At 45.5% G+C, this 24,035-nt stretch overlaps 1 protein-coding gene across 3 annotated transcripts in view; it reads left to right on the forward strand.

Moving 5' to 3' along the window:
• ZFAT (zinc finger and AT-hook domain containing) overlaps positions 1 to 24,035 on the forward strand; it is a 191,409-nt gene that overhangs the window by 108,355 nt on the left and 59,019 nt on the right. For all 3 annotated transcript variants that reach the window (XM_044244906.1, XM_044244907.1, XM_044244908.1), the window contains one exon: positions 5,922 to 6,010. In XM_044244906.1, coding sequence (XP_044100841.1) covers positions 5,922 to 6,010 — 89 coding nt within the window. The remainder of the gene's footprint in view (positions 1 to 5,921; positions 6,011 to 24,035) is intronic.

Consider the following 24,035-nt stretch of genomic DNA (forward strand, 5'->3'; position numbering starts at 1 on the left):
TTCTGACTGTTGGCAAGAGTTAAATCTTCCCCAAGAAGATAAGAAATGACCACCTCTGAGATTAGCCACCAAATTAGGCCACTGTCTTGTATTTGTGAAGAAGATGGGCAAAGATGCCTGCCCAGAGGGAACAATTGTAAATCAGCGTACAGCTAGGCAAGGCTGGGGCAGCACTTTAAAAGACCATGAACTCTCTTGAACATCAAGTTCAGGAACCGCTGATACCATTTTATGGCTCCATGTTGAAAGATCTGTCTTGGTAATTGTATGTCATAGGAGATGGGCTGGAACATCCCAGCCTTTCAGAGATGGTTGCTGGTTTATCCAAAATGCTATTCTGTTGCACAGAAAACATTAAAACAATAGTTGGAAAGATCTAATTCCTTTCTGTAATTGTGCCCACAATTCCATCACCCAACATAAATTTTATTCTTTTAAAAATTATTTTTTGGGGTGCTTGGGTGGCCCAGTCTATGTAGCATCTGATTCTTGATCGCAGCCCAGGTCTTAAACTCAGGGTCACGAGTTCAAGTCCTGTGTTGGGTTCCATGCTGGGCGTGGAGCCCTACTTTAAAAAAAAAATCTTTTTCAGGCATTATTTGTGTTCCTATGGAATGATTATATAGTTGTAGTTAAAGCATAGCTCACATTCTTCCAGCCTTAAAATTAATGATTGTACTTGTTGTTTGTTGCCACAGGGCCCATGAATATTACATTTGGGGGTTTGTAATGTCTCACTAAGGTCGTGGGCCATCCATGAGCTGCATAACCAGTCCCTTACTTTTGGACACTGTTTTCTCCTCATTAAAACTTACTCGCAAGGAGCCCTTTCTTGAATATGAACTTCTAGTTGCCTTTGAATTAATTCCTGAGGACACATTTCCGGGAGCAGGATGGCTATTTTGTCTCGGTGGTGTTAATCATGGGGTACACTGCCAACTTGCTGCTTTCAGGAAATTGTGCCAGATACATGGAAGCACTCCAGCTTCGCTCGTTCAGCGTTTGGTGCCTCATGTTTATTAGAGACGGTCCGTTTCTTGGTGTAATGTGTGTCAGATCTCACCATGTCACTGTCCTTCGTAGTTTTCTGATAACTCGCAATTGAACAGGTAAATTCGAGGGTTCAGTGGATGGATGGATTAATCTGCATTTATAGAACGTTGGCTGGTTCATAGTGTTGGATGTAACTGTTCGATCTGGTGGACTTTTGATGAATGAAATTAATTAATCCCCTCTTGATGAGTTGTTGATGTGCTGTTTTTCTCTGTTTGCTTTCTGGGGTCTCGGTGGCTCCCACTCGTGCGCTCACTGGTTCATCCAACATCTGTTTGTTGGGTCTCTTTCGACTGCACTTGACAGAAACCCATTGGCAGTTGCTGGAGCAGAAAGGGGGCCTTTGTGATCACGGTACTGTGGGAGCTTCCAGAGAGGCTCAGGGTCTCCGTGTGTCTGCTTACTTCTTCCCAGACTGTTCACCTCCTCTTCATGTGGCTTGGTCTTCCCCACTCTCCCGTCTTACCTTGACTGTCACTTCCTCACAGATGCCTGTTTTCATTCTGTTTCCTCTTGCGGTGGCTGTTATGGGGAGAGAGGGGACGTGGCGGGGCAGTCACCCCATTGGGGCTCTCCTGTCACTCACCGCTAGCCCTGCAGCCAGCGTGTGCTCCCTGCTGGACCCAGGGAGGAGACCCAGGGACCAGAAGGAGAGGAGTGCCATCCCTGTCCCCAGGGGACCCACAACCCAGCGAAGGTGCCAGACCGACCTGCCAGAGGTGAGGCGATGAGTCACTTGGAGACAACAGGAGAGGACACAAGAACAGCAGAACAAAACTGCAAACTCCCACTGTTGTGAAGCTAAATGTTAAGATTAATCAGTAAAATCTGTGGCACAGTACAGTTGAGGTGTGAAAATAGCTCATACTGAGAACCTTGAAAAAGGCAAAGGAAAATAGGAATATGAGACAATTCAGTCTCAACATGAAAACGTTCCGAGGTGAGGAATTCCGAAAGTGAGTCTCTAAAAGCGACTCTAGTTATAAATGGGATGGTGGTGGGGGGATTTGGGAAGGGCATCCCAGGCCAGGGGGCAGCAGGTGCAGAGGTCTGAGTGGTGGTGTGCTGTGTCCTCAGAGTGGAGGGCGGGGGCAGGGGCATTGCTCGGGAGCTTAGAGAAGGAACTGGGAATCCGCCTTCAGGGCGCCTGCCAGCCATTGCAGGGGGCCACAGCTTGCTGCGGTGGAGGGAAGGCCAGAGAGATTGCTGGGGGGCAAGATGAGGAAGGCCTTCCGTAGCCTCTTTGACGTTATAATTGGTCATACTTTATCCCTTTCTCCTGTTCTTAGTTTTCCTGGTTAAGGTTTGTTATTTTAGGCTGGCTTAATTAGACCCATCCCTGATTGTCCCGGAGAACACCAGGGAGAACACCAGAGATAGGGCTGGAGGGGCGCTGCCACAGCTGTGCCGAGTGGCCTTGGTGGAGAACCCCCCCCCCCACGGCCCCCCGCTAGGTCACCTGCATGTGCCCTTGGCCTCATCTCTTCAGGGCTGCTTTTCAGCTGCTTGCCACCCACTGTCGGAGTCCATCCGACATGACCTCCCCATGCTTCTAATGAAGCTTCCGAGCTGCAGAAAAGAAAGCCCAGGGTCACTCAGGGCGAGCTGGATGGAGCCTGAAAGAACGCACTTCCGTCGCCAGTGGCCCTTCTTGGGCACTCCTTTCTCATGGGTCACCATCCTGTGCCATGGCCTTTATGGTACAGATCCATTCACACTGTTATAAGTTCTTTATTCCCTTTGGGACATTGATGTCGTGCCCTTACGAGCTGAAGGCTTGTTACGTGGCTCTGAATGGGGACTTGTCCGCATCCAGGCTCCGCCACGGACACTTCATAACCCCGCGGTTACTCAGATTCACGGTCCAATCTTGTTCCTCATCTGTAAGAGGGCTTAGCATGGCTTGCCCCCTCCCCCCAGGCTCGGGGGTGTGTGGCTGAGGTCACGGACATCAAGTCGGAGCCCAGCCGCTGCTGGACAGTAGCTCACTGGGTGGAGCTAGCCAGATAGGTTTGTGAAAATGGATTCACTTCTGACCAGGACTGCCTCTTTTTTCTTTTGTAATCATTCTTCTCTTTTCCCGGGCTGCAGTGTGATCCGGACACAGACATGGGGCGGCCAGCCCTTGACGGTCACTCTAGCTTCGGGCCAGTGCTGCGTTTCCTGGTCCTCTTTCCCTGCCGTCCTCAGGAGCGTCCTGACAGAGATCAGCCGACAGTCACCAGGCATTGCTCGTTCACGACGAGTCACGGGTCCCCATTGCATTATTTTAATTAGGCAGCTAAAGATTATGTCAAGTGCTCTCCCAGGCCTGTTTGATGGGGGACTGGCAGGTTGCTGAAACATTTGTAGTATTTATTGCCGGGTCTCTGAGGCTTCCGGCGGGGTAGGAAGCGTGGCTTTTAGAAGCTGCGTTCTTTCTTTATGTGTCTGTAGAAGGCTGACTCTGCATCTCAACCGACGTGATTCCATTTATCCCTTGCAGGGGACCTTTTTAGCCCTTCGTCTTTTGCTCATTGAGCGATGTGTATTGGTAATGAGTGAAAATATTTATCAGTTTGGAGAATAGCTGTGTTGGCCTTCCTGCCCCTGCTAAGGCAGTGGGGAACCCAACACCGTTTTCCTCAGGCTCCCTGGCCCAATGACGATGCATTCGTGTGGGTCAGGAATTGGTGAAGAATTGGGGGGTGGGCAGCGGTTATCTCTAAGACGTGCGGAAATGTGTGGCCCTGTGATAAAAGATGAGACTCTATTTATAAACACAAGTGTCCCTTGGTCTGTAATTATAACGCGTCTGCCTTACATGTGAAGACGTTTTCCCCACACTTCGGACTTGGAGAATTAGTGGAATCTGGAATTTGGGGTTCGTTTATCTAGAATGATGGCTTCATGGTATTAATATAATTTCCATTTTGCGGTTAACTGTTGAAAGTGTTATTCATGTAAGATACACATGAATCTTTCTGTTCCTTGCCTGGGTCAGTAAAATGCACAGGATACGTTCAGCGTGAACCATGCCTTCAGGCGTTGGGGATGTGGGGATGAATGAGACGCGGTCCCTGTGGGCAGCCGGGGCAGCCCCAGGCCTGGGAGCAGGCAGAGGCGATGCTGCAGAGTCGGGCACCGACAGGAGCGTGTGGAGAAGGTCAGGGGGAGCACGCAGAGGGCTCACTCTTAGCCCAGTTGCCAGAGATGTCATTTAGCTTGAGTTCTGGTGAAGACTGGCCAGTTGCCGAAAGCCAGTGCCCACCAGTCGTGCAAGATGTTAGCAAAGATTTGCCAAAATGTCGCCAGAACTGAAAGATTTCTGTGTTCCGGAGCCTGACAGAGGGAAAGGCAAACCGGAAGTCAGAGAGAAAGGTCAGGTACGGGGAGTTAGTTCAGTTCTTCAGGGCCTCTGGATCATGCTCCGGCTTCGTTCTGCGGCTGGAGTCCTTGGTGGGTGTGCAGGAAGGGCTGTGGGAGAGTTCACGTGTCAGATCATCTGGATGGAGGGTGGGGCGTCCGCGTGGATGGACGGATGATGGACGGAGGGAGGGGGAGGGCGACAGAGCGGGCAGGCGAGTGGCTGGATGGTTAGTGGGTGGGGATGCATGGTTGGGTGGACAGGTGGCCGATGGATAGGGGAGTTACCTGAAGGGGAGCAAGCCAGGCAACAGGCTTTTGCCCTTGTCCAGAAAAGAAATGAGGAGGGCCTGAACCAGTGTGGAGGTATTGAAACAGAAATAGGGAGATACTTAGGAGGTGAAATCAGGTGCTGAAAAACCGAAGTCCGTGCAGTTGGGGTCCTGGGGATATTGAGGAAGGCCGTCAAGTCTCCGACTTCACGATTGGGCGGCGAAGAACTGGACGTCTGGAGGTGGGACCCGTTTGGTGGGGAGGATAGAAAGTCCAAATTAGTACATTTGGGTCAGCTAGGCAGAGGCCCCGCAGATGGTTGGATACTCAGTCCCAAGACCAGGGAGGGGCAGAGGAGGTAGAAGAACGAAGTGGTCAGTGGGGGAAGGTACCGATTGTGGCATTAAAGGTTTACAGAAGTCCACAGAGGAAGGTTATACGCAGGGATGCTTCTAGAAGGAGAAGAATGGAAGTGTTGACCAGAGAGCTGTGGAGTGCCTGGGTATGACAGGTTGTATAGCACAGTAATGCCAACCCCGTGTGCTAGCCCCTGTGCCAACCAGGGCAGGGGGAGTATAAAATGCAGCACCCGCTTATGTCCGTTCACTTGTTTTAACAGGTGAATTATGGGTCTGCTCATCCCAATAACGGATGTGCATGTTGCTACCTCACCCTCCCAAAGAGCCGTGTTTTCTGTCTGTTGGTGCCTTTCTAGCAGCCCCTCACCTCTGCCGTTCCACTCCTGCCAGGGTTAGGTGTGCCCAGCGCACATCTGCCGCCTTGCTGAGTGGCCTTCTGCCTTCTCCTGGCTCTCGGGACTGCGCAGTGCTCTTGGTGAGATGGTCCAGCAGCCTCTCAAGGGCCAGAGCCTGCCCTTCTCTAGACCTCATGCTGCGGGTCCCAGAAGGAAGCCCCAGTCGCTCCAGTCCCCACCTCTGTGCTCCCCAGATGTGCTCCTCTTTCGTCCAGTCAGTGGGCCGCACCCTGACTTACTCTCAGAGCCCGCTCAGTGGTGTCATTCCTGGGGCCTCCCCAGGCAGAGCTGGCTGCTCTTCTCCCTCCGTGGCGAGCCCTCTCTGTCACTGCCTGTGGTCGACAGGGGTCTGGGCATGGGTAGACCGTTTCCCTAGAGCTACTGGACTCCCACGTGGCCAGGGGATCGTTGTTCCTCTGGCTCCGGGCCTGGCACCGCATTCACACGCGGGAGCTGTTAGCCCAAGGACGCTCACCTTCTCTTCTCTCCTTTCCAGGGAAGCAGTTCAAGTGCACGGTGTGTGACTACACGGCGGCCCAGAAGCCCCAGCTGCTGCGGCACATGGAGCAGCACGCCTCCTTCAAGGTGAGAGGACGCGGTGCGTGGCGTGTTGGAAGGGCATCGCTTGTCCCAGTGAAGCTGTCCTTATTTTGGGGTGTTCCCCTCACTTCCGGGCCCCTTCGCTAGTGTGCACAGAGTCCGAGGTGTAGCTCACTTGGTGGTGTGCTCTCTCCTTCCAGAAGGGTGGGGTTTCTCTGTCCTTTGGCGGCCAGGTCCAGGGACCATGCATGACTAGAGAGGCGCTTACTACACACACCTGGAGGGTATAGAGGAGAGGATGTGAGCTCTCAGGACAAGGGGTGTGCTTCCGATCCCAGATGGCCTCGGGTCAGTCCCCTGGTACGACAGGCATGATGATGCCCAGCGAGAGACCTGGCAATGGTGGCCACGGGGTGCCCGCTCCAGGGGTGGTGGCTGTCCGTATTCGTGTCATAGCTGTAACTGAGATCCCCTGAACGTGGATGCTGAATATGCCCTTGGCCGCGGCTTCTGCCGCCGTTACTGACAGTAGGACCTGTGGGCCAGTGACTGTGTTTGCTAAAAGCTTCTGTCGGTGCTGGCAGCTCGCTGCTGCTGCTGCTGCATCTACACGTGCGAATGGAAGCTCGGTGCTCTAGCACATTTGTTGAAACTGTGTCCACCGCTGAACCCCAGAGAACGTAGGAGGTGGGGGCGCTGTGGGCCACCACACTTGCAAGTTGCATTTATTGAGCACCTACTGTATGCCTGCCCCGTTCCGAGAGTTTCTCTCCTGTCAGCTCTGCTCTACCCCACAGTAGATCCCATCCTCCGTCTCTGACAGATGAAGGCCTTGAACCCCACAGAAGGTAGCCGATCCCCTGTTAGGCTCGTCTGCCATGCCCACAGCTGCAGCTTTCGGTCACTGTTGGATTACCGACCAAGCCATGTTGTCACCGCTTTGGAGGGGACTTGGACTCCACCACCGGCAAGCTCTTCTGAGGCTCAGAACAGCTCTGTGTGCGATGACATCTCAGGATCTTGCCTCAGGTGGTTAAGAAACCACATGGCCTAGAGGGTTAAGGGTTTATGTGCTTTGAACCGAGGAAGGTTGACTTTGCTCCGAGTCCGAGGTGTGGCCTTCTCTCCGCCTGTCTCCTTACTCCTCGCGGGCAGGGAGAGGCTCGCGGGGAAAACTGAGGGGCCGCACCCGTTGCTTGTGCTGTGGCTTCAGTATCGCCGCGGTGGATCTGTGTTTCTCAGGAGGGACTCGCCTGTCATCTTGAGGTAGTGGTGGTATGTCCGCGGGGAGCTCTTCGGATATCGTGCAGATTGTTACGTGATGAAAATGAAGAGCTTTATGTCACGTTGCACAGCCACCGGCGTTCCTTCGGGGGAGCGTGGACTTCGGCAGACTAGGGCAGGTCGGGTGCTTGGGAACAGTGAGCCGAGGCAGCTCTCGCTTCGTCCATGAGGAAGGGGACCCGCCAGTTCTTAATCGTCCTCGCCGTCCCCCGTCCCCGGACTGGAGCTAGACTTCCCATTCGTTCCTGGGCTTTTCGCGGGAAGCGTCTTCCTTCCCCAGCAAGACACAGCCCTACAGCCCCTCCACTCCCAAATCCTCACTGTTCTCTCTCCCAGGTTTGTGGAACCTTCCGCTTCTGTGCAGGGGAAGTGGATTTGGGGGTGGTTCGAGCTGCCATCAGACCGCTGCGGTCCGCTGCTGGGGCCTCAGGAGCTCCCGGGCACAGCTGTCCCTGGGGTCATGTCTCCCTTCTCACCGGCACCTTCCGTACCGAGCGGTGTCGCGGCTGGAGTGGGACCCGCTCAGTCCGACCTTGGCCTCTCACCTCCTATGGGTTAGGGTCTCTCATAGCACGAGTTAGTAAGTGACAGGACACATGACGGGGACTGACCAAGCAAAACGAAGTTGGTTCCTGCCAACCACGCTCGTGCTGACAGGTGAGGACTCTTCTCTTCTCTCTTTCCTTCTCTTCTCTTTTCCCGAATCTCCATCACTTTTCTGTTGCTACTCTGATACCGCCAACTCATAGCTTCAAACTACACAAGTTATTACGGAACACTTGCTAATTCCAGCGCGGGTCTCATGGAGTTAAAGGCAAGGCGATGGCAGGGCTGTGTTTCATCTGGAGCCTTGAGGACAAAATCGATCCCCCAGCCTTTTCTGGCTTCTGGAGGCTGCCTGCGTTCCATGGCTCTTGGCCCCAGCCCTCCATTTTCCAAGGCAGCAATGTAGCATCCCCTCTCTCCCTCCGGTGCCTCGCTTCTGCCTTTCCCCTGGGGGGACCCTTGTGATTTCACCTGGGGGCCCATTGGATGGCCCAGGAGAACGTCCTTACCATAAGGCCAGATAGTTAAGAACCTTGACTCCCCTATAATTGCAACTTCTTTTTGTCATGGGAGCTTCCAGGTATCAGGACGTGGACATCTTTGCGGGGTTGTTACTCCACCCACGGCTGTCTCTTTCTTCTCTTCCTTTCATGTCCATCCTGTGGCAGAAAATTCTCATCGGAATCCAAAAATACATAGTGTCCGTGCTCGCACGCTCCCTCTGCACACCAATGGCAAATATGACTAAGAATCTAGCCTCTCCGTTTTACTGATCCTACATGAGACCCCACAATCATCGCATAGACATGACTAGTCTGTTGCAGGCAGCTTGCTAGAGGAAACCAGTTTGCTTTCCTAGATGCAGATATATAATTTGCAGGATGCAATTTGTGTCAGGAAACACTGTAATAAGGACAAACTCTTGTATTGCCTTTTAAAATTACATGTTTTTATTTATTTATTTTACAAATAAAATTAATACGTGTTCACTCTGTAAGACTTAGAAAGTGCTTTTTGTTCTCTTTCTTTGCAGAATTTTTGGAAACGGTATTTTTTTTTTTTTAGACCTAATCGAGGTCATACTGTAAACAAGCATTTTTGGTGGAGTTTAAAACTTCAGTTTTACCACAGATAAAGCTCTTTTAGAGAACGTAGCTTAAATGAGTGGCCAGATGGTTTGCCAAGAATACTTCGCTTTTGAGTTTGAATAACCTCCTAGTGGAAGGGCTGGAGAGCCTCCTGATTGGAACATTATAAATATGGCCTTTTTGAAAAATCAACGTTCCACTTTTTTTTTTTCCATTTCATGAAAATATACTTACTGTAAAACTACTTTTAATGGCTGCTATAGGATGAGTATCCTAGTTTAATTACCCATGGCCCTCATAATTGGACAGTTCAGTTGCTCCCAGTTTTTGCTGTTACAAGTAAATCTGTGAAGGACATCTTTGTGCCAAAAGCATTTCCAAGTCATCCTAAAATCGAAAGGACTGTAAAACGTGGGGGGAAGCCCATCAAACCACTGAGAATTCACGAGCAGTGAAGGTGTCTGGGTGCCTCTTGCAGCCGTAATTAAAATGCGTTCCCTAGGGTGGAACCAGTGCCATCAATCTTGAGCAAGTGCCAGAGAATACGCTTGTCCCAGAGGAGTCTGCGGAGCCAAGGGCCTCCAGACTCCATGGACTTGTTCCTTCCCTCTGGCTCTTGAGCTCTGGCTTCCTCACAAATATGTAGGCTCAGACGCCACTCCATGCGGCAGGTTGATCACAGGTGGGAGTCCCCTCACACGGCTTTCTCTCTCTCTGTTGGGCTCCTTTAATAGGATTGTTCTCGATTACGTAGGCTGGGTGACTCAGTGGTAGTCTCCCTACACATTAATCAATGGGGGCTTTATCTCATTGAAAACAGTTTTATTTTAAAATAATTCTAAACTGTATACAATCTTGTGGATTTCCCAGGTACCCGTCCCCCATCTTCCCTCAATGACAGTGTCGTCTTTAACCCCATGGTATTATCAAAACTAGGAAATTGACTTTGATATCCTACTGTTAACTAAACCACGGGCCTTCCTTGGGTTTGACGTCTTACCTAATAAAGTATTTTGAAGGTAGTTTTCGGTTCACAGCGAAATTGAGAGGAGAGTAGACACTTCTATACTGTCTGGCCCTGCCTTGGACGCACAGCCTCCCCAGTCAGTGTCCCCACCAGAGTGGTGCATTCGTCCCAATCCATCCTATACTGCTAGGTCATACTGACCCTAGGCCTAGTCTGTAGTAGGGCGCCATATTGGTTTTCTACCTTCTGCGGATTTGGATAAATGTATCGTGACATGTATCCAATGCTACGGTTATCATGCAGAGCCGTCTCACTGCCTTGAAAGTCCTCCGTTCATCCCTTCCTCTCCTGACCCCCCGTCTCCCCTGGCAACCACTGATCCTCCTCCTGTCTCCATAGCTTTGCTTTTTCAGAATGTCCTAGAGTTAGAATCATACAGCATTTGGCCTTTTCAGATTCTTTCACTTAGTAATAGACGTTTAAGGTTCCTCCGTGTCTTTTCATGACTCGATGGTGCATTTCTTTTTAGTGCTGTAGAATATTCTATTACCTGGATGTGCCACAGTTTATCCATTCACCTACTGAAGGACATCTTGGTTGCTTCCAAAGTTTTGGCAGTTATGAATGAAGCTGCTTAAACACTGTGCAGATTTTTGTCCCGACCTAAGTTGCCAGATTCTTTAGGTAAATACTAAGGAGTCCAATTGCCAGAGTGTATGGTAGGAGTGTGTTTAGCTCTGCAGGAGCCTGCCACTCTGTCTTCCACAGTGGCTACACCATTCTGCGTCCCCACCAGCAATGTGTGAGTGTTCCCTGTGCTCCGCATGGTCACCAGCATTTGGTGTCGTCAGTGTTCTGGATTCGGGTCATTCTAATAGGTGTGAGGTGATACTCATCCTTGCCTTAATTTGTATGTCCCTGATGACAGGCTATGGAGATCTTTCAAGTGCCTGCTCATCATCTGTTTTGTTCAGGCTTTTTGCTCTTTTTCTTTTTTTTTAAACTTGGGTTATTCATTTTCTCAATTTGTGAGTTTTACAAGTTCTTTCTATATTTTGGATTAACGTTCCTTTATCAGATACGTGTTTACAAATATTTTCTCCCAGTCTGCAGCTTATCTCTTTATTGTCTTGGATAACTTTATTTTTAAATGAAGTTTTATCTTTTAAGAGGATGCTTATAGAAAGGGGGCACTTGTTTTTGTTAGCCCTGTAGGCATCATTACATACTAAGTGTGAAGGTTACATGCTTATTTCACTGGGGTTCATACAGCCTGTGAAACTGGATTGTAATTACTGATTCTGAAAAACAGAACCTTGCTATTTTCTTTGGTGTCGTGAAAGTCATTGAGGTTGGGGTGGGAAGTTCTGATAGAGAAGGTGGAGGGGAGGAAGGAAATGGTTCCACAGATCCACTCTTTGAGCTAATTTGGGGTCACTCAGCTTCCCTTCCTAGCTTGCGTGCTCTTCTGATGGACTCACCCTTTCCTTCTAGGAACTAGTCTAGATTTCTCGTACTTGTTAGATGTCAAAGCCAGAGAATGATACTTTAAGGTAGTATTTTTCAAAATCAAGAAGGAAAATACTGATTGAGCAGCTGGAATTCTTATGCTACTGGTTTTTTAACATTTGCTTGATTTTCATGAATATCTTCTATTAAAAATAAATTGCTCTCTGCATCCGAATTGAAAAATAGGTAAAGGGAACAGCTGTCAGGGATATCATAATGTGCCTCACCTCACTGATAATTTAAAAACAAAATAAAGGGAAAGCATGCAGTGATACCATTTTTTGCTTATCAGTGAGTTAATACTCACAAGCTTGATAGCACAGTCTGTTGGTAAGGCGTGTGAGACCATTCTGTACCTGGCTGTTGGGAGATAAATGGTCCCAGGCCTTGGGGAGACAGTTGGAGAACCTGCCCCATTTGCAGGTGCACCTGCTGTTTGCCTCAGCCTGCCTCTTGTAAGAAGCGATCTTACGGATGCACTTGCTGATGTCCAAAATAAGGACTTTGCAGTGTTATTTGCTGGAAACAATGGAAATGTTTGTGGATAAAATAAGGCTTAAATAAACCAGGGGGCATCCAAACACCAGTATACTGTACAGCTACCAAAAGGGGTAAGGAAGCCCTTTACTTACTTCTTTGGAAAGGATATATATATATATATATATATATATATATAAAATGAAGTGGAAAAAGCAAGATTTAAAACAGTCAAGTACACTGCCTCTGAGGTAGGAAAGGGCAAAGGTATATTTGTATTTATTTATGTCTACTCTAAAGCCTCTTGAAGCATAATGCACAAAATAAATAAACTGAACGGTTGGGCAGCGAGGCCTGGGAGTGGATAGATAGGAGGCCAGGGCTTAGAGTGAGACTTTTCCCATTAAGTTTTGAACTGGGTGAACTGAATGTTTTTGCCTGTTCAGTAAATTTAAGCAAAAAGCAAAACTAAATAAAAAATGATATTTTAGATACTACCCAATGTCAAAGCAGAATGTAAACTTGTTCATCATCTCCGATATAGTCCTGGGAAAGCAGTGACAAATTGCCCTTTGAAGTTCATTGGGATTCTGTTTTGCACTTGAAAATCTCTGAGACCAATGAGATCTTGCAGGAGAACATGGAATTTAAAATTAGATAGACTCAAGTTCAGGCCCTGACTGTGCCATTTGTAGTCTGTTTAATTTAATCTCTTTATGTAATTTTATTGTTTTTGCTGATTGTAATATCTTTGTCTGCTGTTAGAGATACTCAAAGCAATACCATTTGTATGAGTAGTGGTTATGTATGTGGTAGATGATCAAAAATTTTTGGTTCTTTTTCCCTCCCCAATCTTTAAAACTGACTCATTTCTTAAAAAAGTGACCATGGTTTATTTTCTTTTTAGTGGGCTTAAATTTATGTTTGCAAGTCACTCATTATAATATTTTCTAGATACTATGTTTTCTTCACATGTCTTTATTTTTTCTTATTTAATTTAAATTCAATGAACCAATGTATAGTACATCATTCGTTTTTGATATAATGTTAAACGATTCATTAGTTGCATATAACACCCAGTGCTCATCACATCATAGGCCCTCCCTAATGCCTATCTCCCGATTACCCATCCCCGCACCCACCTCCCTTTCCACAACCTCAGTTTGTTTCCTGGAGTCAGTAGTCTCATATGGTTTGTCTCCCTCTCTGATTTTTTCTACATATGTCTTTAGATGTTGGAGTTATTTTACTTTTGTTGTTATTATTTATGGTTTTGGAGTTGGGGAGATAAGGATCAAACTCTTGATGCCACTAAATAACTAGGTGACCTCTGAGGATTTTTATCTTTGCCTTTTTGGGCCACTGCCTCCTCATTTGGAAAATGGGAACAATGATGTCATTATTTCAGAAGGAGGCTTTGGTTTGAGGGTGGAGACCAGAGGGAATATGTCCTCACAGCTTGGGGCAGACTTGGAATATCAGCCCTGTACTGGCCACCCTAAGGCGGAGGTGCTTGGAGGATCTCAGGCTTCCTGTTTTGTTAATGGGAGCAGTTCTGGCCTCCAGCTACTCTTCCCACCTGATCAGTTCTTACTCAACTTCAGAGCCACCTTGAGATCTTAACAAATGTGGAGGTAATGGATTCCCAAACCCAGGAGATGCTTTTGTGATTTCATTGAGCTTAAAGGTCAACACGCATTCTTGACTCCCATACATTCCCGTGGTTCTGATGAAGCAGGTCCATGGACCATAATCTGTCAGCCACCGCACTGGGTTTTAAACTCTGAAGGAAACGTCCTGAGTCTTTATATTGATAGTGTGTTCCTGTTAAATAGCATATAGCTGGATCTTGTTTATGCTTGTGTGTGCACAGCCAGTCTGAAAATTACTGCCATTTAATTGGAGTGCTTTTAGTCCATTTACATTTAATGTAATTTTGATATGTCTCATTTGAAAAGTACCATCTTGATTTATTTTCATTTTCTTTTTAGTGATTGCTGTACACGTTATACTGTGCATCTGTATTATAACACATTCTAGCTAGCTCCAGATATACTATTTCATGAACAGTGTAAGAACAATGAAATCCTGTAATTCATATTATTTCTCTTCTACCCTTGGTGCTCTTGTAGTTCTGTGTATAACTTCCATTTGTTATAAACTCAATGCAAAGTTTATAATTTTTTTGCTTTATACAGTCAATATTTAACAGATATATCAAAATACAATTTTTAAATCATAAAATATATTTACATATATTTATATAAAGGCATTTTAATATTACATATTATATATGATTTTGTATATTTATTTATATTTTATATATATATGTATGTAAAAATATATATTTAAAGACATTTTTAAAAGGTTTTATATTTGCCTATGTATTCAGCCTTTCTGGTGTTCTTTATTTTTTCCTTTCAGGCCTGGGTTTCCACCTGATGAATTTTCCTCCTAGCATTTGTTATATGCTGGTTTGCTGGAGTTAAATTGTCTCAGCTTTTGTCTGTTTGGAAATTCTTTACTTTGTGTAAATTTACTTTACTTTTGATGACTGTGGATTTCTAGGGGGACCTTACTCTAATGACATTGTTCTGTAATGTTTTATACTTTGTTATTTCTAATCCTTAATATTTCTCCCTGTGTGTGATGCGCCTTTTTCCTCTGTGTGGTTTTAAGCTTTTTCTCTCTTTCTTTGGTTTTCATCGTATTACCATCAGTAAGCTTAGGTATGGCTTCCTCGTGTTTGCCCTGCTTGGGGTTTGCTGAGCTTATAGGTCTTGTGGGTTGACACCTTTCCATCAGTTCTGGACCAGTGTCTTCTCAGCCATTGTCTCTTGAATACTATTTTTTCTCCATATGTTTTCTCCTTCCCCTCCAGGACAGTACTGTGTCGTATATTAATCTGTTTGGTATCTCACAGCATTAGGTGATCTCTCTCTCTCTCTCTCTAATTCTTCTTTCTCTTTGTGTTTCAATTTATATGACTTCTATTGATCTTTTTCCAAGATAACTTTTCCTTCTTCTAACATCACATCTGCTGTTTCGATACTCAGGTGAATTATTCCCTTCTGATTCTTTTTTTAATTTCTAGCATTTTCTTTTGGTTCTTACAGTTTTTATATCTCTGCTAAAATTTATCATCTGGTCACACATGGTTTTCATTAAAGCCTTTAACACATTTTTCATCACTATTTAAATATTTATATCTAATAATTTCAGTGTCTGCTCTATCCGTATATCACTTCCTATTTCTTTTTTCTTTTTTTTTTCTATTTGCCCATATCTTCCCTTTTTATTTTTATTTTTATTTTTATTTATTTTTTTTAATTTTTTTTTCCAATTTATTTATTTTCAGAAAAACAGTATTCATTATTTTTTTCACCACACCCAGTGCTCCATGCAAGCTGTGCCCTCTATAATACCCACCCCCTGGTACCCCAACCTCCCACCCCCCCGCAACTGCAAACCCCTCAGATTGTTTTTCAGAGTCCATAGTCTCTCATGGTTCATCTCCCCTTCCAATTTACCCAAAAGCACATACCCTCCCCAATGTCCATAACCCTACCCCCCTTCTCCCAACCCCCCTCCCCCCAGCAACCCACAGTTTGTTTCGTGAGATTAAGAGTCACTTATGGTTTGTCTCCCTCCCTATCCCATCTTGTTTCATGGATTCTTCTCCTACCCACTTAAGCCCCCATGTTGCATCACCACTTCCTCATATCAGGGAGATCATATGACAGTTGTCTTTCTCCGCTTGACTTATTTCGCTAAGCATGATACGCTCTAGTTCCATCCATGTTGTCGCAAATGGCAAGATTTCGTTTCTTTTGATGGCTGCATAGTATTCCATTGTGTATATATACCACATCTTCTTGATCCATTCATCTGTTGATGGACATCTAGGTTCTTTCCATAGTTTGGCTATTGTGGACATTGCTGCTATAAACATTCGGGTGCACGTGTCCCTTTGGGTCACTACGTTTGTATCTTTAGGGTAAATTCCCAGTAGTGCAATTGCTGGGTCGTAGGGCAGTTCTATTTTCAACATTTTGAGGAACCTCCATGCTGTTTTCCAGAGTGGTTGCACCAGCTTGCATTCCCACCAACAGTGTAGGAGGGTTCCCCTTTCTCCGCATCCTCGCCAGCATCTGTCATTTCCTGACTTGTTGATTTTAGCCATTCTGACTGGTGTGAGGTGATATCTCATTGTGGTTTTGATTTGTATTTCCCTGATGCCAAGTGATATGGAGCACTTTTTCATGTGTCTGTTGGCCATCTGGATGTCTTCTTTGCAGAAACGTCTGTTCAAGTCCTCTGCCCATTTCTTGATTGGATTATTTGTTCTTTGGGTGTTGAGTTTGTTAAGTTCTTTATAGATTTTGGACACTAGTCCTTTATCTGATATGTCGTTTGCAAATATCTTTTCCCATTCTGTCAGTTGTCTTTTGGTTTTGTTAACTGTTTCCTTTGCTGTGCAAAAGCTTTTGATTTTGATGAAATCCCAAAAGTTCATTTTTGCCTTTGCTTCCCTTGCCTTTGGCGATATTCCTAGGAAGATGTTGCTGCGGCTGAGGTCGAAGAGGTTGCTGCCTGTGTTCTCCTCAAGGATTTTGATGGATTCCTTTCTCACATTGAGGTCCTTAATCCATTTTGAATCTATTTTTGTGTGTGGTGTAAGGAAATGGTCCAATTTCATTTTTCTGCATGTGGCTGTCCAATTTTCCCAACACCATTTATTGAAGGGGCTGTCTTTTTTCCATTGGACATTCTTTCCTGCTTTGTCGAAGATTAGTTGACCATAGAGTTGAGGGTCTATTTCTGGGCTCTCTATTCTGTTCCATTGGTCTATGTGTCTGTTTTTGTGCCAGTACCATGCTGTCTTGATGATGACAGCTTTGTAATAAAGCTTGAAGTCCGGAATTGTGATGCCACCAACTTTGGCTTTGTTTTTCAATATCCCTTTGGCTATTCGAGGTCTTTTCTGGTTCCATATAAATTTTAAAATTATTTGTTCCGTTTCTTTGAAAAAGATGGATGGTACTTTGATAGGAATTGCATTAAATGTGTAGATTGCTTTAGGTAGCATAGACATTTTCACAATATTTATTCTTCCAATCCAGGAGCATGGAACATTTTTCCATTTCTTTGTGTCTTCCTCAATTTCTTTCATGAGTACTTTATAGTTTTCTGAGTATAGATTCTTAGCCTCTTTGGTTAGGTTTATTCCTAGGTATCTTATGGTTTGGGGTGCAATTGTAAATGGGATTGACTCCTTAATTTCTCTTTCTTCTGTCTTGTTGTTGGTGTAGAGAAATGCAACTGATTTCTGTGCATTGATCTTATATCCTGACACTTTACTGAATTCCTGTATAAGTTCTAGCAGTTTTGGAGTGGAGTCTTTTGGGTTTTCCACGTAGAGTATCATATCATCTGCGAAGAGTGATAATTTGACTTCTTCTTTGCCGATTTGGATGCCTTTAATTTCCTTTTGTTGTCTGATTGCTGAGGCTAGGACTTCTAGTACTATGTTGAGTAGCAGTGGTGATAATGGACATCCCTGCTGTGTTCCTGACCTTAGTGGAAAAGCTTTCAGTTTTTCTCCATTGAGAATGATATTTGCAGTGGGTTTTTCATAGATGGCTTTGATGATATTGTGGTATGTGCCCTCTGTCCCTACACATTGAAGAGTTTTGATCAGGAAGGGATGCTGTACTTTGTCAAATGCTTTTTCAGCATCTATTGAGAGTATCATATGGTTCTTGTTCTTTCTTTTATTGATGTGTTGTATCACATTGACTGATTTGCGGATGTTGAACCAACCTTGCAGCCCTGGGATAAATCCCACTTGGTCGTAGTGAATAATCCTTTTAATGTACTGTTGAATCCTATTGGCTAGTATTTTGGTGAGAATTTTTGCATCTGTGTTCATCAAGGATATTGGTCTATAGCTCTCTTTTTTGATGGGATCCTTGTCTGGTTTTGGCATCAAGGTGATGCTGGCCTCATAAAATGAGTTTGGGAGTTTTCCTTCCATTTCTATTTCTTGGAACAGTTTCAGGAGAATAGGAATTAGTTCTTCTTTAAATGTTTGGTAGAATTCCCCCGGGAAGCCGTCTGGCCCTGGGCTTTTGTTTGTTTGGAGATTTTTAATGACCGTTTCAATCTCCTTACTGGTTATGGGTCTGTTCAGGCTTTCTATTTCTTCCTGGTTCAATTTTGGTAGTTTATATGTTTCTAGGAATGCATCCATTTCTTCCAGATTGTCAAATTTGTTGGCGTAGAGTTGCTCATAGTATGTTCTTATAATAGTTTGTATTTCTTTGGTGTTAGTTGTGATCTCTCCTCTTTCATTCATGATTTTATTTATTTGGGTCCTTTCTCTTTTCTTTTTGATAAGTCTGGCCAAGGGTTTATCAATTTTATTAATTCTTTCAAAGAACCAGCTCCTAGTTTGGTTGATTTGTTCTATTGTTTTTTTGGTTTCTATTTCATTGATTTCTGCTCTGATCTTTAGGATTTCTCTTCTCCTGCCTGGCTAAGGGTTTCTTTCTTGTTCTTTCTCCAGCTCCTTTAGGTGTAGAGTTAGGTTGTGTACCTGAGACCTTTCTTGTTTCTTGAGAAAAGCTTGTACCGCTATATATTTTCCTCTCAGGACTGCCTTTGTTGTGTCCCACAGATTTTGAACCGTTGTATTTTCATTATCATTTGTTTCCATGATTTTTTTCAATTCTTCTTTAATTTCCTGGTTGACCCATTCATTCTTTAGAAGGATGCTGTTTAGTCTCCATGTATTTGGGTTCTTTCCAAACTTCCTCTTGTGGTTGAGTTCTAGCTTCAGAGCATTGTGGTCTGAAAATATGCAGGGAATGATCCCAATCTTTTGATACCGGTTGAGTCCTGATTTAGGACCGAGGATGTGATACATTCTGGAGAATGTTCCATGTGCACTAGAGAAGAATGTGTATTCTGTTGCTTTGGGATGAAATGCTCTGAATATATCTGTGATGTCCATCTCATCCAGTGTATCATTTAAGGCCTTTATTTCCCTGTTGATCTTTTGCTTGGATGATCTGTCCATTTCAGTGAGGGGACTGTTAAAGTCCCCTACTATTATTGTATTATTGTTGATGTGTTTCTTTGATTTTGTTATTAATTGGTTTATATAGTTGGCTGCGCCCACGTTGGGGGCATAGATATTTAAAATTGATAGATCTTCTTGGTGGACAGACCCTTTGAGTATGATATAGTGTCCTTCCTCATCTCTTATTATAGTCTTTGGCTTAAAATCTAATTGATCTGATATAAGGATTGCCACTCCTGCTTTTTTCTGATGTCCATTAGCATGGTAAATTCTTTTCCACCCCCTCACTTTAAGTCTGGAGGTGTCTTCAGGTTTAAAGTGAGTTTCTTGGAGGCAACATATAGATGGGTTTTGTTTTTTTATCCATTCTGATACCCTGTGTCTTTGGATTGGGGCATTTAGCCCATTAACATTCAGGGTAACTATTGAGAGATATGATTTTAGTGCCATTGTATTGCCTGTAAGGTGACTGTTACTGTATATTGTCTCTGTTCCTTTCTGATCTACCACTTGTAGGCTCTCTCTTTGCTTAGAGGACCCCTTTCAGTATTTCCTGTAGAGCTGGTTTGGTGTTTGCAAATTCTTTCAGTTTTTGTTTGTCCTGGAAGCTTTTAATCTCTCCTTCTATTTTCAATGATAGCCTAGCTGGATATAGTATTCTTGGCTGCATGTTTTTCTCGTTTAGTGCTCTGAAAATATCATGCCAGCTCTTTCTGACCTGCCAGGTCTCTGTGGATAAGTCAGCTGCCAATCTAATACTTTTACCATTGTATGTTACAGACTTCTTTTCCCGGGCTGCTTTCAGGATTTGCTCTTTGTCACTAAGGCTTGTAAATTTTACTATTAGGTGATGGGGTTTGGGCCTATTCTTATTGATTTTGAGGGGCGTTCTCTGAACCTCCTGAATTTTGATGCTCGTTCCCTTTGCCATATTGGGGAAATTCTCCCCAATAATTCTCTCCAGTATACCTTCTGCTCCCCTCTCTCTCTCTTCTTCTTCTGGAATCCCAATTATTCTAATGTTGTTTCGTCTTATGGTGTCACTTATCTCTCGAATTCTCCCCTCATGGTCCAGTAGCTGTTTGTCCCTCTTTTGCTCAGCTTCTTTATTCTCTGTCATTTGGTCTTCTATATCGCTAATTCTTTCTTCTGCCTCATTTATCCTAGCAGTGAGAGCCTCCATTTTTGATTGAACTTCATTAATAGCTTTTTTGATTTCAACTTGGTTAGATTTTAGTTCTTTTATTTCTCCAGAAAGGGCTTTTATATCTCTGGAGAGGGTTTCTCTAATATCTTCCATGCCTTTTTCAAGCCCGGCTATAACCTTGAGAATTGTCATTTTGAACTCTAGATCTGACATATTACCAATGTCTGTATTGATTAGGTCCCTAGCCTTCGGTACTGCCTCTTGTTCTTTTTTTTGTTGTGAATTTTTCCACCTTGTCATTTTGTCCAGCTAAGAGTATATGAAGGAGCAAGTAAAATACTAAAGGGGTGGCAACAATCCCAGGAAAATATGCTTTAACCAAATCAGAAGAGATCCCAAATCGTGAGGGGGGAGAAATCTCCTCTGATTGGGATCTCCTTTGATTGGGATCTCCCAATCTCTTCTGATTGGGATCTCTTCTGACTTGGGGATAAAAAGAGGTTCAAAAAGAAAGAAAGAAAAAAAAAAAGAAAAAAAGAATTAAAAAAAAGAGATTAAAAAAAAGAGATTGAATTAAAAATTCAATCAAGAATTTAAAAAAGAATTAAGAAAAAAAAAGATTGAAGAGATTAGGATCTCTTCTGATTTGCGGATAAAAAGAGGTTCAAAAATAAAGAAAGAAAAAAAAGAAAAAAAAGAATTAAAAAAAAGAAAATGAATAAAGAAAAGTATAAAAAAGAAAAATATATATATATATATTAGATAATCTAGTTAAAAAACGTTAAAAAAGAAAAGGGTAAAAGTTATAAAAAAATTTTAGCAGAAGAAGAGAAAAAAAAATGAAAAAGAAAAAAATTAAATTAACTGCAAGACTAAAAAATCACAGGCAGAAAGCCATGAGTTCCGTGGTTTGTTTTCTCCTCCTTTGGAATTCTGCTGCTCTCTCCTTGGTATTGAAACTGCACTCCTTGGTAGGTGAACTTGGTCTTGCCTGGATTTCTTGTTGATCTTCTGGGGGAGGGGCCTGGTGTAGTGATTCTCAAGTGTCTTTGCCCCAGGCGGAATTACACCGCCCTTACCAGGGGCCGGGCTGAGTGATCTGCTCGGCTTTGCTTTCAGGAGCTTTTGTTCCCTGAGCGCTTTCCGTAGAGTCCCGGAGCACGGGAATACAAATGGCGGCCTCCTGGTCTCCTGCCCGGAGGAGCCGAGAGCCCGGGTCCCCACTCCTCAGTGCGCCCTCAGCGAACAGCTCCTAGTAACTCGCGTCTGCCTAACCTCCGTCCGCGCTCCGAGCTCACCGAGCCTGCGACCGGTTCAAGGCAACCCTGAGCTGCGAGCTCACTGTCGGCTCTGTCTCTGCAGCCGGCTTTCCCGCTCCAATATCCGCAAGCTCTGCGACACTCAGACACCCCCGATCCTTCTGTGACCCCGCGGGACCTGAGGCCACGCCGACCCCGCGTGGGCTTTGCCCCGGTTTAGCCTCCGGAGCGATGTCCCTCAGCGGAACAGACTTTTAAAAGTCCCGATTTTGTGTCCGTTGCTCCGACGCTTGCCGGGAGCCGGCCCCTCCCCCCGGGGTCTATCTTCCTGTCGCTTTGGATTCACTTCTCCGCCAGTCCTACCTTTCAGAAAGTGGTTGTTTTTCTGTTTCTAGAATTGCTGTTCTTCTTCTCTTCGATCTGCCGATGGATTTGCAGGTGTTTGCAATCTTTAGATAAGCTCTCTAGCTGATCTCCTGCTAGCTGACGTAGTCTCAGCCGCTACTTCTCCGCCATCTTGACTCCTCCCATCTATTTATTTTTTCTTGATTTGGGAGCTCATTTTCTTGTTTCTTTGGATGTCTCCTAATATTTTACTAAATGCTAGATAATATGTATGAAAGAACAGTAGAGATTGAGCTAACTAGTAATTGGCCATGGGAAAAGTAAAGTACCTCTTTTCATATCAGGCCAGTAGTGTGGGGGACTGTCCGGAGATACCTAACAGGCAGGCCTAGCTGTGTCCTGTGAAGATGTCCTTGCAAGTTTTCCTCTTGGCTGGCATTTGGGACCTTGGACACGAGAGGACTTCCCACAACCGTCATTGCTAAGAGGAGTTACGGTGCCTAAACTGTCTAGACAGCACGGCGTGTGCCGAATATCTGCTTGCTTCTAAGAATCTGGAGCATTGATCTGTGCTTTTGTGATTAGTCCAGTAAAGTCCTGGCACCGAGCTTCCTGCGAACTTCCCAGGCTGGTACCATTTCACAGGTGTCGTTATAGCTTGTTGCTGGGGAATTAAGCTGCCCTGTGGAACCCCACTGGGAGAGGACTCTTGGAAACTTATGCCTGGTTTCCCCTGGACTTGGCCCCACATGCGTCTTCCCTTGGTGAGTTTTGCTTTGCATTCTTATGCTATAAGGAACTGTAGCTGTGAGTTTGACTGTATCGTGAGTCCCGTGAGCCTTCCCAGACTATCATCAAACCTGGGGGTGGCCTTGGATCTTCCCAGAAGCTCATCTGGGGTCGAGCTGAATCTGGACTCTGTTGCAGCTCCAGAATGGGTTCTCCACTGACTTCAGATGTTTTGAGAACAGGATCAGGACTTTCCTTGCAGGAAAGCTGGGCATTTGAGCACGGTGAGACTCCAGAACTTGCTTTCTCTTTCACAGCACAGTTGCTGCCTTTCTAAATGGTGCGCGTTTTCTATCAGCTTGTAGGCCGGTGGCCAGCTTCTCGAGTTGTTGGCACGATCTTTTTTCTCTCCAGCTTTCCACTTCTTGGGGAAGCTCTCTCCTCTCTCTGCTCAGCCCCGCCTCAGGAGAGCCTCTGCTCTTTGTGACGGTCTTTGTGGCAGAGGACTTCCTCTTCCCTTGCTCACTCTGGGGCCAGGAATCCTTGCTGTTGCTGCCTTGGGTGCAGTGAAGACCCAGGGCCCCGAGGGCTGAAGTGGATCTCTCTCTCCTCTCCTGGCCCAGCCCCCAGCCCTGCCTCCTCGTACCTGAGGCAGTTCCCCATCTCACAGAGCCAGGGATGAGAGCAGCCACGGGTCTCTTTCCTCTTGGGCAGTGCTTACTCGCTTCTAGAATTTGGTTCACTTCGGCTTCTTTGTGTCCTTGGCAGTCTGGTGGACTTAAATAAAGATGGGTCCTGTTGTTTTTGTGGGAGCAACAGCCCCTTGTGATTTCCTGCACCCTCACTGGAAACAGAAACGCCCCGCCATGGATTTGACAAGGCCTAACAGGACGCCTGCACAAAGCGTACATGTTCTCTTGACTCCCTCCCCTACCCATTCTGGACAGGCAGAAATTTGGCTGGAAGTAAGGAGCAAGGAGGGTGCTTGAGGCAGCAGATGGCTGCTGTCATGAGTAATCTGGGGGGAGCCAAAGTCACCATGAGCTCCGCCAGCTCTCGGGCGAGGGTGTTCTCCATTCAGCGGCTCACGAGTCGGGGCGGGAAGACCTTGGGCTTGACAGACCCTTGGCACAGTGTGTCGGCGGGAGAAATAACAGCATGTGGCTTTGGTGTAAGCCTCTGATGGCTCTTCTGTGTTGACTTTATATGTCATGGCTTCGTGGTCAGACGGTCTTGGAATCCAGCCTTGCCACTTACTTCTGGTGTGGCCTTGGGCAACACACCTAACCTCTGTGACATGGTGATGGAGCACCACATCTTGTCACTTACAGGTTGTGAGCAGGACGTAGGTGCTTAACTGGAGGGCTTGACACCCTGTTCTCAAATGTTCATTCCACCCAGACTTTTGGTTTCTTCCTCTCTCTTTTCATCTCAGGATTGTAGTGTCTGCATGGTGGTGTCCTCTCGGTCATGCCTTTGTTCAAGATTCTTGGTGCCTCTGACCTGTTCTGTTTGCTCACGGAGATACAGTCATCTAATTCCACGGATTTGATGCATTCCTTTACACCCTGCTTGATCACAGAAATCCATCACTCAACACAGAACCTCTTACCAGGTGCAGGTCCCAGTAGAGCT

This window comes from Neovison vison, chromosome 4 (genome assembly GCF_020171115.1).
Source record: "Neovison vison isolate M4711 chromosome 4, ASM_NN_V1, whole genome shotgun sequence".
In the NCBI taxonomy this organism is placed as follows: domain Eukaryota; kingdom Metazoa; phylum Chordata; class Mammalia; order Carnivora; family Mustelidae; genus Neogale; species Neogale vison.